General features: G+C 50.9%; 2 protein-coding genes across 2 annotated transcripts; one reads left to right on the forward strand and one right to left on the reverse strand.

Moving 5' to 3' along the window:
• The first annotated feature begins 214 nt into the window (after window positions 1-214).
• On the forward strand, window positions 215-1,315 carry LOC139999957 (olfactory receptor 14C36-like). The gene has a single exon (XM_072029624.1). It carries the CDS (start codon window positions 215-217, stop codon window positions 1,148-1,150), a length of 936 nt encoding a protein of 311 aa, XP_071885725.1. The 3' UTR covers window positions 1,151-1,315.
• Window positions 1,316-6,756: 5,441 nt separating this feature from the next.
• On the reverse strand, window positions 6,757-7,803 carry LOC139999942 (olfactory receptor 14C36-like). The gene has a single exon (XM_072029613.1). The coding sequence runs from the start codon at window positions 7,711-7,713 to the stop codon at window positions 6,757-6,759; it is 957 nt and encodes a 318-aa protein (XP_071885714.1). The 5' UTR covers window positions 7,714-7,803.
• Between the last annotated feature and the right edge of the window lie 6,405 nt (window positions 7,804-14,208).

Genomic DNA, 14,208 nt, shown 5'->3' on the forward strand with positions numbered 1-14,208 from the left:
GTCTGAATCCTCCAGCACACACAGTAGAGACCGCTGCTCCCAGGGCCACATTCCTCCAGCACCAACCAGACCTCAGGCAAGGGAGCAAAAGAAACGCCTCAGAAAGGGGAAAGTCACTGTAGGGGTGTTTGGACGGGAACAGCATTAGGTTTTATCTCTTAATAATCACTGTCTTTTCTTCCTTGGGAAGTCCCCCTTTGTCCAGGAAGGTCAGATGTCCAACAGCAGCTCCATCACCGAGTTCCTCCTCCTGCCATTTGCAGACACACGGGAGCTGCAGCTCCTGCACTTCGTGCTCTTCCTGGGCATCTACCTGGCTGCCCTCCTGGGAAACGGCCTCATCCTCACCGCCGTAGCCTGCGACCACCGCCTGCACGCCCCCATGTACTTCTTCCTCCTCAACCTCTCCGTGATTGACCTGGGCTCCATTTCTACCACTGTCCCCAAAGCCATGGCCAATTCCCTTCATGATACCAGGGCCATTTCCTATGCAGGGTGTGCTACTCAGGTCTTCTTTTTTGTTTTCTTGATTGGAGCAGAGTATTTCCTTCTCACCATCATGGCCTATGACCGCTACGTTGCCATCTGCAAGCCCCTGCACTATGGGACCCTCCTGGGCAACAGAGCTTGTGCCCAGATGGCAGCAGCTGCCTGGGGCAGTGGGGTTCTCTATGCTCTGCTGCACACTGCCAATACATTTTCCCTGCCCCTCTGCCAAGGCAATGCTGTGAAACAGTTCTTCTGTGAAATCCCCCAGATCCTCAAGCTCTCCTGCTCACACTCCTACCTCAGGGAAATTGGGCTTCTCACAGTTAGTTGTTTTCTGTTCTGGGGGTGTTTTGCTTTCATTCTTTTCTCCTATGTACAGATTTTCATGGCTGTGCTGAGGATGCCCTCTGAGCAGGGACGGCACAAACTCTTCTCCACATGCCTCCCTCACCTGGCTGTGGTCTTTCTGTTTCTCAGCACTGGCATGTTTGCCTATCTGAAGCCCCCTTCCATCTCCTCCCCATCCCTGAACCTGGTGATGTCTTTCCTGTACTCGGTGATGCCCCCAGCAATGAACCCCCTCATCTACAGCATGAGGAACCAGGAGCTCAAGAATGTCATTAGGAAAGTGATGTCATGGATGTTTTTCAGGATATGCTGAGGAAACTCATTGTGCCTTTCCGCAGCTATAAACTGCTTCTTTCCTTCTTCAGATGAATTACAGTTTATGTAAAGACATGGAAAGCCTTTCTTAACTTCTGGAGGGATTTGTTTGGTTTTGTTTTTCTATTTCCCTGTGTGATAATGTTTTCCTCAAAGAAATGCTGTTTTTCATCCTGTTGTACTCAATTACCAACATATAAGAGACTCATGAAAAGGACCCTAAAGGTCATGTAATTTCAGCCCCTCTCTTCTGGGCAGGGTTGCCAAACACTAAAGTAGGCTGCGTGGAGCCGCATCCAGCCTGATGCATATCTTGTGTGACCCTGAGGCTTTGCATAAATAAGGAGCCAGAGTCTTTGTGTATTTAAACAAAATAAATGAAACCAAAACAACTTCTTTGTCTGAGACCCACTCTCAGCTGATCAGGAAGTAATGGGAATAGCAAACACCCTTCTGGCTGCAGCAGCTCGGGTCAGGCTGCCCTGGCCCTGGGGCAGTGGGAGATGCTTGAGGACCTCCAGGGATGGCACGGAGGGGCTGCAGGCCTCTGAGGATCTTCTGCAGAAGAGAGCAGGGGGCACAGCAGGGGACACTGACCTCTGTATGCTTGTGCCATGGATGTCCGCATCTGTGGGGCTGAGCCCTCTGTGCCCCCAGGAGCTGCTGTGGCCTTCAGAGGGGCTGCGGCTGTGGTGGCAATGCCAGAGCCGTGCAGCAACTTACAGTGGGCACTGCCATGGGGCTAGTGCCACTGGGCTGGGCAAAAGGCAGGGAGGTGAGCAGAGGGCAGGGAGGTGGGCAGGGGGCAGGGAGGTCAAGAACTGGCACTCAGGACCCTTGTCAGGGGAATGGCCAGCCATGCCGGTCTTGGTCCTGGCCCATAGCCCTGCAGACCTGGAGCTGGGCTGTCTGCAGATGCCCCCATGGGACGTGGCTGGGTCAGGGCAGAGCCGTGGGCTGGAGGAGGCTGCAAAGGAAGGAGGGCCATGGCAGGAGGGGACCCTGAGGATGCCTTTGGGATTGTAATGCGGGGAGCTCGACCAAGCCCTGAATGTGCACTGCCACTGAATGTGGCTGTAGCAGAGGGGACCCCCAGCCAGCCTCTCGATGGGGCTCTGCCAGCCCCTCGCCCTCCCCTCTGCAGTGACGTCATTGCTGCCCAGGGGGCTCTCTGATGCGCGGGATGATGTCACAGTGCCTGCCGGCCAGCCCTTCTGAGGGCCAATCAGGCTGCTGCAGTGGCAGTGACCTCACTCCAGCCCCCTCCCCACGGCCTGCCTCTCCCCTTCCCTCTCCCCTGTCTGGACCCCGGGGACAAAAGTCGGTGTTATGCAGCAGCTTTGCAGTGCTGGCCTCCGTGGTGGTTTTGCCAGGGAGGACTTCTGCCCATGTGCCAAAAGGACCTACTACCACCAAGATGCATTTGGTGCTTTGAGCTGTCACTGGCAGAGGTCTTGCAAAGTCTTTCTGCAGTTGTGCCCAGGGACCTTCACTCCATTGTCCTGGGTTGGGGCTTTCACTTCAGCTGAACCTGTGTTGGTTGTGTTCATATTAATGCCTTCTAATTTCCCTAGTTGGAAGGGAACATATTCCCAGACTGGAGCAAGATGCTGGGATCTGCCACAGCCACTCAGTCACCTGCTCTAGAATCTTTCAGTCTGAGTTTGTCACACATGACCCAGCATGAGTTTCTCAGGGTCCCAACAGTCATTTTAATTGCGGGTGTTGTGGTTTGACCCGTCTAGCAGCTAAGCTCCACAGAACCATTCGCTCACTCACCCCCCGCTGTCTCTGGGATGGGGGAGAGAAGCAGAAAGAAATGAAAGCATGTGGGTTGAGATAAAGACAGTTTATTAGGACAGAAAATGGACTTATTCTAACAGATCCAAACCCTTCTTGTGCTGGGAGCTGGAATCCTGGAAACAGCACACCAAGTTGGGCCTCACCTGGGCAGAGCAGAGCGGGGACCATCACTTCCCTTGACCTGCTGGCCACCCATCTGTTGATGCAGCCCGGGATGCAGTTGGCCTTCTGGGCTGCAAGAGCTCACTGCTAGCTCATGTTGGGCCTTGCATACACCCGAACCCCCAAGTCCCTCTCTGCAGGCCTGCTCTCAGAATCACAGAATCACAGAATCACAGAATTTCTAGGTTGGAAGAGACCTCAAGATCATCGAGTCCAACCTCTAACCTAACACTAACAGTCCCCACTAAACCATATCCCTAAGCTCTACATCTAAACGTCTTTTGAAGACTTCCAGGGATGGTGACTCCACCACCTCCCTGGGCAGCCCGTTCCAGTGCCTCACAACCCTTTCAGTAAAGAAATTCTTCCTAACATCTAACCTAAAACTCCCCTGGCGTAACTTTAGCCCATTCCCCCTCGTCCTGTCACCAGGCACATGGGAGAACAGGCCAACCCCCACCTCACTACAGCCTCCTTTAATGTACTTATACAGAGCAATAAGGTCACCCCTGAGCCTCCTCTTCTCTAGGCTGAACAAGCCCAGCTCCTTCAGCCGCTCCTCGTAGGACTTGTTCTCCAGGCCCCTCACCAGCTTCGTCGCCCTTCTTTGGACCCGCTCAAGCACCTCGATGTCCTTCTTGTAGCGAGGGGCCCAAAACTGAACACAGTACTCGAGGTGCGGCCTCACCAGAGCCGAGTACAGGGGGACGATCACCTCCCTAGCCCTGCTGGTCACAGTGTTTCTGATACAAGCCAGGATGCCGTTGGCCTTCTTGGCCACCTGAGCACACTGCTGGCTCATATTCAGCCAACTGTCCACCATCACTCCCAGGTCCTTCTCTGCCTGGCAGCTCTCCAACCACTCATCTCCCAGCCTGTAGTTCTGCTTGGGGTTATTGCGCCCCAGGTGCAGGACCCGGCACTTGGCCTTGTTGAACTTCATACAGTTGACCTCAGCCCATCGGTGCAGCCTATCCAGATCCTCCTGCAGAGCCTTCCTACCCTCGAGCAGATCGACACACGCACCTAGCTTGGTGTCATCTGCAAACTTACTGAGGGTGCACTCAATGCCATCATCCAGATCATTGATGAAGATGTTAAAGAGGACCGGCCCCAGCACCGAGCCCTGGGGGACGCCACTAGTGACTGGCCTCCAACTGGACTTGGCTCCATTCACCACAACTCTTTGGGCCCGGCTATCCAGCCAGTTTCTAACCCAACGAAGCGTGCGCCAGTCCAAGCCAAGAGCAGCCAGTTTCTTGAGGAGAATGCTGTGGGAGACGGTGTCAAAAGCTTTGCTGAAGTCAAGGTAGACCACATCCACAGCCTTTCCCTCATCCACCCAGCGCGTCACTTTGTCGTAGAAGGAGATCAGGTTCGTCAAGCAGGACCTGCCTTCCATAAACCCATGCTGGCTGGGCCTGATCGCCTGCTTGCCCTTCAAGTGCCGCATGATGACTCCCAAGAGGATCTGCTCCATGAGCTTCCCTGGTACTGAGGTCAAACTGACCGGCCTGTAGTTCCCCGGGTCTGCCCTCCGGCCCTTCTTGTAGATGGGCGTCACATTTGCTAGTCGCCAGTCAGCTGGGACCTCCCCCGATAGCCAGGACTGCTGATAAATGATGGATAGGGGCTTGGCCAGCTCCTCTGCCAGTTCTCTCAGTACCCTTGGGTGGATCCCATCCGGCCCCATCGATTTGTGCACATCCAAGTGCCGTAGCAGGTCACCAACCAGTTCTTCGTGGATGGTGAGGGCCACATCCTGCTCCCCGTCCCCTTCCACCAGTTCTGGGTACTGGGTATCCAGAGAGCAACCGGTTTTGCCGCTAAAGACTGAGGCAAAGAAGGCATTAAGCACCTCCGCCTTTTCCTCATCTCTTGTAACTAAGTTTCCCCCCGCATCCAGTAAAGGATGGAGATTCTCCCTAGTCCTCCTTTTTGTGTTGATATATTTATAAAAGCGTTTTTTGTTATCTTTAACAGCAGTAGCCAGATTGAGCTCCAGATGAGCTTTGGCCTTCCTAATCTTGTCCCTGCACAGCCTCGCTACATCCTTATAGTCCTCCTTAGTGGCCTGCCCAATTTTCCAAAGATTATAAACCCTCTTTTTCCTCCTAAGCTCAAGCCACAATTCTCTGTTGAGCTCAGTGAGTTCTTCTCCTAGTCTGTACTCACATCCAGGATTTCCCGGGCCCAGTTGCAGCACCTTGTTCTTGGACTCGTTGAACCTCATTAAGTTCATGCGGGCCTACTTCTCAAGCCTGTCCAGGTCCCTTTGGATGGCGTCTCTTCCTGCTATTGTATCAACCACACCACTCAGCTTAGTGTCATCAGCAAACTTGCTGAGGGTGCACTCAATCCCACTGTCTATGTTATTGATAAAGGTATTAAACAATATCAGTCCCAGGACAGACCCCTAAGGGATAACACTCATCACCAGCCTCTACTTGGACATACAGCCTTCGAGCACTACTCTCCCAGTGCGACCTTCAAGCCAACACCTTATCCACTGAATGGTCCAGCCATCAAATCCATACCTCTCCGACTTGGAGATCAGGATGTCATGTAGAACTGTTTTAAGAGCCTTAAAGAGGTCCAGGTAGATGACATTGGTCAGTCTTCCCTTGTCAACTGATACTGTCACTCCATTGTAGGCCACCAGATTGCTCAGGCACCATTTGCCCTTGGTGAAGCCATGCTGGCTGTCCCAGATCACCTCCTTGTCCTGCATGTGCCTTAACATTGCCTCCAAGAGGACCCATTGCATGATCTTGCCAGGCACAGAGGTGAGGCTTACCCTTCTGTAGTTCCCCCAGTCTTCCTTTCTAGCCTAATTAAGAGTGATGTTTCCCTCTTTCCTTTTCCCAGTCACCAGGGACTTTGCCTTACTGCCACGACTTTTCAAATATGATGGAGAGTGGCTTGGCAACTACATCAGCCAATTCCCTCAGGACCCTCAGATGCATGTCAGCAGGCCCTGTAGATTTGTACTTGTTTAGTTACATCAGGTGGTCTCAAACCTCCTCTTCACTTACAGTGTGTGCAACTTTGCTCCCCCAGCCTCCATCTAGAGCTTAAGAGAACAAAAGACTTTGAAAGCCTGACTGGCAGTGAAGACTGAGGCAAAGAAATTGTTGAGTACCTTAGCCTTCTCCATGTTTGTTATTAGCAGTTCACCATTCTCATCCATCAGAGGAGATACTCTCTCCTTGTCCTTTCTTTCCAGAGCAAAGTACCTATAGAAGCCCTTCTTGTTATTCTTTGCATCCCTCACCAAGCTCGGTTCCATCCGTGCTTTGGCTTTCCTTATGCCATCCCTGCACATCTGGACTGCATCCCTGTACTCTTCCCAGGCACTGGAATAGGCTGTCCAGGGAAATGGTTGAGTCACCATCCCTGGATGTATTTAAAAGATGTTTAGATGTAGAGCTTAGTGATATGGTTTAGTGGAAGATTTGTTAGTGTTAGGTCAGAGGTTGGACTCGATGATCTTGAGGTCTCTTCGAACCTAGAAATTCTGTGATTCTGTGATTCTGTGAAGTGAGAGAAATCCCCAAGTGTGCAGGAACAGAAAAACCATACTTACCTATAAAAATGAAAACAAGCAAAACACAGGTCTGACATCAGATATGCTGGGAGTCATTTATGGAAAGAGGCAATAATTTTATAACTATTGAAAAAACTCCAGGAAATCACTTTCTTCACAGAATTCAAGAGCTCCTCGTTCCTCAAGCTGTAGATGAGGGGGTTCAGCACTGGAGGTACCACCGAGTACAGAACAGCCACCACCAGGTCCAGGGATGGGAAGGAGATGGAGGGGGGCTTCAGGTAAGAAAAAGCTCCAGTGCTGACAAACAGGCAGACCACGGCCAGGTGAGGAAGGCATGTGGAAAAGGCTTTGTGCTGTCCCTGCTCAGAGGGCATCCTCAGCACGGCCCTGATGATCTGTACATAGGAGAGCACAATGAACACAAAACATCCAGAAGCAAAGCATGCACTAACCATGACAAGCCCAGCTTCCCTGAGGTAGGAGTGTGAGCAGGAGAGCTTGAGGATCTGGGGAATTTCACAGAAGAACTGGTCCACGGCATTGCCTTGGCAGAGGGGCAGGGAAAATGTGTTACCAGTTTGCAGCAGAGCATTGAGAATCCCACTGCCCCAGGCAGCTGCTGCCATCTGGGCACAAGCTCTGCTGCCCAGGAGGCTCCCGTAGTGCAGGGGCTTGCAGATGGCAACATAGCGGTCATAGGCCATGACAGTAAGAAGAGAATATTCTGCTGAAAACAAGAAGACAAACAGGAAGACCTGTGCAGCACATCCTTCATAGGAGATGGCCCTGGTGTCCCAGAGGGAATTGGCCATGGCTTTGGGGACAGTGGTGGAGATGCAGCCCAGGTCGAGGAGAGCAAAGTTGAGGAGGAAGAAGTACATGGGAGTGTGGAGGCGTTGGTTGCAGGCTATGGCTGTAAGGACGAGGCCGTTGCCCAGGAGGGCAGCCAGGTAGATGCCCAGGAAGAGCACGAAGTGCAGGAGCTGCAGCTCGCGTGTGTCTGTGAATGCCAGGAGGAACTCGGTGATGGAGCTACTGTTGGACATTTGATTCCCCTGGGAATGGGGACCTGTTGAAGAAGGAAAATGCAGTGACAGTTTTGGACAGACGTCTTTGAGTGAAACCTACTCAGTTTGTTGCAGAAACCTCTGAAACTTAGTGATACACTGTCTGCATTCCTTGTCACATCAGACGCACATTCATTAAAAGAGGGTGTTGTGGTTTAACCCTGCTGGCCACACAGCCATTTGCTCACCCTCCCCCTTCCCTCTCTGGGATGGGGTAGAGAATTAGAAAGAAATGAAAGCCTGTGAGTTGAGATAAAGGCAGTTTATTAGGACAGAAAAGAAAAGAAAATAATAATTATAGTGATTCTAGTACTACTACTGTTCATGTTTAGAAAACAAGTGATGCACAATGCAATTACTCACCACCTGCTGACTGATGCCCAGCCTATCCCCCAGCAGCCAGTCCCCCCACCCAGCCAGCTCCCCTATATTAATTGTTCAGCATGATGTCAGATGGTATGGAATACCCCTGTGGCCGGTTTGGGTCAGCTGTCCTGATTTTGTCCCCTCCCTGCTCCCGCTGCACTCCCAGACTGCCTGCTTGCAGGACAGCATGAGAAGCTGAAAAGTCCTTGGCTTAGTGGAAGAACTGCTCTGCAACAATTAAAAATTCAGTGTGATATCAACATTATTCTCATCCTAAATCCCAAACACAGCACCCTACCAGCTACTAGGAGGAAAATTAACTCTATCTTAGCTGAAACCACGACAGAGGGGAAATCCAAAGCACTTGGATTTCTTTCAACCTGAACACTAGCGAGTCCTGAGAGTCAGAAGTGTACCCTGGGCCTTAGTGCAGCATCAGAAGGTCTGGTCTCTCCATTGGTCTTCTTCCTACCTTTGCCCCATCCTTCCTCTCTAAGTGCTAGGATGACCACACTCAGAAGTTTCTCTGAAAAGGAACAGAACATAGCAGGGGGGGTCCAGATCCAAAGTGCAGCTCTCCAATCTCCTCTCTCTCTCCTTCTCAGCCCAGATGTGCAGAGACTAATGGGAGATGGCTCCTCACTCAGACAGCCAGACCAAGTTGCGCCCTTGTGGAGAATAGCTTGACTTGACACCACAAGGAGGCTGATGTGTTTCCTAAGGTGGAAAGCCTGCTTACTTCCCATGCCCTGTCAACTGCACTGCCCAGGTGACACAGATTAGAAAACAGGGAAATGGCAGAAGATGAGGTCTTCTGAAGAGATCGTTGGCATATTACCCACCGTCTTGCACTGCATTGTCTGTGGTCCCAGAAGTCAGATGGGTGATGGAACACCTCATTGCTATGCAGACACATCTGTGGCAGGATGTTCAGGGTCATTTTTGGAACTGCACCTGAAACCCCATCCCTAGAGAGCCTGAACACAATAGCAGAAGCAGCATGAACAGGTGGAGAAAATGTGGGGAAATATCACAGTGCTCACTCAGTGGAAGACAAAGAGGCAGAGAACCCCCCCAGAAAGCCTCACCCAGTTGTGAACAGACCCCAGGGATGCTGAGCAGTCACTGGCAACCCCTCTGTCATGCAATAGGAAAGGGGAGCATGCCCACCGAGAGGCACCTCTCCTCTTCTGGGGCTCTGGTTGCAGACATGGCAGCTCATGCCCTGGACACCATGATCAGCCCCACACGATCCAGCAGTGATTGCCTGCAGCCCAGAAGGCTAACTCCATTCTGGGCTGCATCAACAGAGGAGTGGCCAAAAGGTCGAGGGAGGTGATGGTCCCCCTCTGCTCTGCCCAGGTGAGGCCCAACTTGGAGTACTGTCTCCAGGTCTGCAGTTCCCAGCACAAGAAGGATGTGGAGCTGTTAGAGTGGGTCCAGAGGAGGGCCACAAAGATGATCAAGGGGCTGGAGCACCTCCCCTATGAAGAAAGACTGAGAGTGCTGGGGATGTTCGGCCTGAAGAAGAGAAGGCTTCGGAGTGACCTCATTGCCACCTTTCAGTATTTGAAGGGGACGTATAAAAAAGATGGAGAAGGACTCTTTACTTGGGTAGATAATGATAGGACAAGGGGGAGTGGTTTTAAACTAAAAGAGGGCAGATTCAGATTAGAGATTAGGAGGCAATTCTTCACTCAGAGTGTGGTGAGGCACTGGAACAGGTTGCCAGGAGAAGTTGTGGGTGCCCCAACCCTGGAAGTTTACAAGGCCAGGTTTTGAGCAGCCTGGTCTAGTGGAAAGTGCCCTTGCCTATGGCAGGGGATTGGGAACTCAATGATCTTTAAAGTAACTTCCTACACAAACCGTTCTATGATAGGATTCATTCTATGATCTTCATGGCAGAAGTAGTTTTGGCTGGGAGAGGGGACGAGGGAACTTACATAGAAGAAGGTATCTGCATTGCAGCAACTGAGAGAAGGATGCCCAAATCTACCCTGTACAGCACCTCCCTCCTTCCCTGACCTATCTTCAGTGCCTGGAGCTGTTTATTCCTGCAGTTGTTTCTGTTTACTCCTATCTGAGTATCTCTGAGCACTCAGATCTGCCCTGCAGAAACCTCTGAGCAGCATGGCACGTGATGGGACAATAAACAGTTTGATAGTCCAGAAAAGCAGATCAGAAGAAAAGATTCAGTGGCCAGAAACACGATGGTGGTGCAGACTTAGCCTACAGAGATGGTGACAAGCCATTATCAGGTTTCTGTCTGAACTGGGAAAGAGCTGTCAGCCTCTTGCCCAAACTGAACTTTTTCTCTTCCCTTAATGTATCCTCCCAGCTTCCTCAGCAAATGGAAACAGAAAAGAGAGAGTCAAGAAAGCTCTATGTCTTTAAAATATTTGTTGCCTTGACAATGCTAATGAAAAACCTGTGGGAAATACCCTGTAGATGTGCTGTGTTGCTGTGAGCTGGCTGCCCCAGGCAGCAGCCTCCCACCAGCAGCAGGACCCTGCCCTGCCAAGGGGGCTCCTTCCACCCACAGCTTCTCCCCGCAGCGCCCTGGGCAGCTCCCCGGGCAGGCTGAGTGCTGAGCCTGGCAGGCGGCAGAGGCCCTGCCCCGGCACACAGCCCCTGGGGCACAGCAGGGACCCTGCTCTGCACCACAGCCCTGGACACCCCTGCCTGCAGCCCTGGCTTCACAGCCTGCAGCCATCCTGAGACAAGGGAACCCTCCGGACCTGGACACTGACCCTGCAGTAGGGAACCCCTGGGCTGGAGCTTGTGCTTTTCCACACTAAAGAAATACCAAGTGCATCTGGTCTGATCTTCTAAGGGAAGTTCTCAGTCTTGAAACCTTCCCTGATATTCCTGTGCAATACACTACAGAAAGACACTTACCGTGTTACATGCTAGGAAGATTTCTCCTCCTCTGAGCTCATAGTATTCTCATATTCCAAACAGCCCGTAACCTCTCTTTCCCTTCTCCCCCCTCCCAGTGCCAGCTGCAGGCAGTGCCCCCGCCCTTCTGCGCTGTGCACAGGAGCTGCTCCTGGGCAGAGCTGTCTCTGTGCAGCGCTGCCCGCTTGCCAGGAGCTCCCCTTGGGCGTAGGAGCCCGGCCCAGCTCAGCAACAGAGGCCCAGTCCAAGGCCTCCCTTGCTCTGCCCCCCACCAGGCTCCCTGCACGTGGCCCTTGGGCTGCAGGGGAACCTGCTGGGAAACAGCCTGAAGGGATCCCTGCGCTTCCCTTCCTCCCCAGGGCAGACACACTTCTTGACAGCAGGATCATTTCTCCTAGCAGAAAACCAATTAAGTGTAACAATCACATCTTCTTGTCCCAGTTTCATTTTTTACATGAAATCATGGTCAGGGGCTGATCTCCTTCATCCCCACTTCAGGAAGGAATTCCACAGAGTTAGTCAAGGCATCTCATGCTTGTTTTTATTCCTGGGGCTGGAAAGGGATCTCAGCTCCCTCCCATATCTGCCACAGACCCACAGGAGCTGGGATTCCTCAGGCCTCAGTTCAGGTGTCCACAACATAGGCACCTTAATGCGAATTACTGAGCCACAATAGCTCCTTAGTGGAGATGGAGGACAGGCTGGAGCTGTTCAGATGGAAATACCTGCTGAAATTTGAGGTTGATCCTCTGGTCTGATGGGGCATTCCTCAGGCCAGCTGAAATGGCAGTATTTGCTACATGTAGGACAACTGAACCTGTCCCTACTCCTTATGTGCAGGGCAGCCTGCAGAGGCTGTCAGCAGAGCAAAAGGAGTCATGTGCCACAGGCAGAGCTAAACCTATTCTGTTCTCTTTTAAATGTTCTCTTTTTTCCTTTCTCTTCTATGTCACCCTTGGCTGTAATGGCTGTTGTGTCTCGGACATCTCCACAGGGCCTCAGCTCTCACCAGCCAGGTCTCCCTGCCCTTTGTACCTTGAGGCAGGACTTTGCAGGGGTACAACAGGTGGTGGGTGGGGATAAAATCCGTGGTTACTTTGCAAACTACACCCTTAACAGTCCATGGGACCTAGGGGCCTGCTTCCAAGGGTACAGGGAGAGTGTTCTGGCCTGGAGGTACTGGCTCCTTTTGATCCCAGGAAGGGATCAGACAGCAGCATTCAGGTGCTGTAAGAGATCATTTAAATGCTCTTAGAGCTAAGACTATAAGGAGAGAAGATTATAGACGATCTGTTGAATTTGGTGTGACTTCATTCTAGACACAATACTCCACCGTTAGCCTCAGATCTCCATTACATGTTTGCACTGACCCTATGGGATTATTAAAGGTGAACAAATTTTGCTGATCAGTCCTTGGCTCTGCAGTTGATGAATCAGCATATATATGGGAATCAGGGAATCTTGGATGGTGCCATATTGCCACTGGTGCACCATTTGGGTAGCTACTGGCACGTCAACCCTCAGCAACCCCACAGCTGAAGGATCCTGTGAGTGACTGGGCAAGGTAGAAAACTGTTGAATGTGCATAAATCACCATAAATCACCTCCAGCATGGCCAATTCCATCAGATATGGGCTGCCTCTCTCCCTGGTGGTCCATTTGCCTGGGTGACATACAACATCTTCCTTGAAGGGTTACTTTTCCTTTACACCTGACAGGAGTTACCTCAAGAGAGGGAGGATTTGTGCCCCCTTTGCAATTGCTTTGTCAATGCCCCCTTCCCTGGAGAGGGATCCCAGCTGCTTGGCTTCCCTGCCCTCTAAGTCCAGGCTACTGGCCCTGTTATCCCAGTATCAGAGCAGCCAGGTGACAATGTGCTGGCCTAGATGATGGCTGAAATCTAATCACACATCTCACAGCTCCCCAAGGAATAGTGATCAGATGCTTACTGCTGCTTTTATGTTATCTCTGTCTTTGTCCACACATTTCTCTGATGGCTTTACTTGGGAGGAGCCTGCCTCATCTTCTTCTTCCTCCTTCCCTCTAGTAGTAGGAGCTTCATTCCTGATTTTATTTTATTCTCATCTATATATTTGACTGATACAGGCACAGGTTGGTTCTCTAGCCCAGTCATAGGGATTGGAGTTGTGTAGATTGCAACTCAGCAATCTAAGCACCAGCACATCGCAGTGATTTCTGTCACTTTGGAATTGTCAGGATTCTTTTTTTTTTTTTTTTTTTTTTTTTTTTATGATTCTGCACTTCTTTGGGGGTGAAGTTAGAAAGCATTGGAGGTGCCCACAGCTCTAGGTGCCTACCCATATCCTCCCACACACCCTGCCCCTCATAATTATCCTGCCTCAAGGCAGATCATTGTGTGGCATTCTGAAATAGTTTACTCTAACCTTAAACAAAACCTGAAACACATTCTGGACACATAACAATACGTACAGACTGGTTTGAACATTCCAAGGATTCCAAGTTTTGAAGAGCTATTGTAACTAGATGTGGGAAGAAGTGTTCCCCCTCATCCCTTCCATAGATTGGCTCCCTGGGGAGAAAAGTAAAGACTGTTAATTATAAATAGTTTCTGAGAGAAAGTTCCTCGAGCATGGAGGTGACAGCAATGCTGAGTACAACTACCAGATTTGTCTCATGACCAGTAATTTTATCACAACATAAGGCAGTGTTAGGCAGTAAACTAATAACCATAAACGAGCCCCCACAAAGGATAAACAGCACAACAGGGAACACACACAATATGTAATGTGCTACCCAACACAGTTCTGAGACCAAACACAACGACTACACCAACAAAAAATGAACATTGTGGTCAGCAACTATGAAGCTGATATATTGCTTCTAACAACTTTATTTTATCATGATCCAGTCATATCTGTCATTATCTGAACTGTTTATGGCCCCACGCAGGATGCATTTGTGAAGGAGGACATCCCACAGGAGGGACCCAGAGAGTGCAGAGATTGACCATCAAGGAGCAGTGGAAACAATGTCAGGGACTCACTGCAATTCCCAATTCTCCTGTTCCACCCAGGAGAAGGAGTTACAGGAGGCTGGATGGGGGGAATGGTGTTTTTAGTTTGCTTGTATTTCCTCAAGGTTGTAGTCCGTCACGGGTAAGAAATAAAATATATCAATTTGCCTATGCTAAGTCTGTCTTGCCTGTGATGATAATTGGTACCCATGAGG

Source organism: Anas platyrhynchos, chromosome 30, assembly GCF_047663525.1.
Source record: "Anas platyrhynchos isolate ZD024472 breed Pekin duck chromosome 30, IASCAAS_PekinDuck_T2T, whole genome shotgun sequence".
NCBI classification, from domain to species: Eukaryota; Metazoa; Chordata; class Aves; order Anseriformes; family Anatidae; genus Anas; species Anas platyrhynchos.

Coding starts and splice junctions, on each gene's coding strand:
- LOC139999957 (XM_072029624.1), top strand. CDS start 215: ATGTCCAACAGCAGCTCCATCACCGAGTTCCTCCTCCTGCCATTTGCA.
- LOC139999942 (XM_072029613.1), bottom strand. CDS start 7,713: ATGTCCAACAGTAGCTCCATCACCGAGTTCCTCCTGGCATTCACAGAC.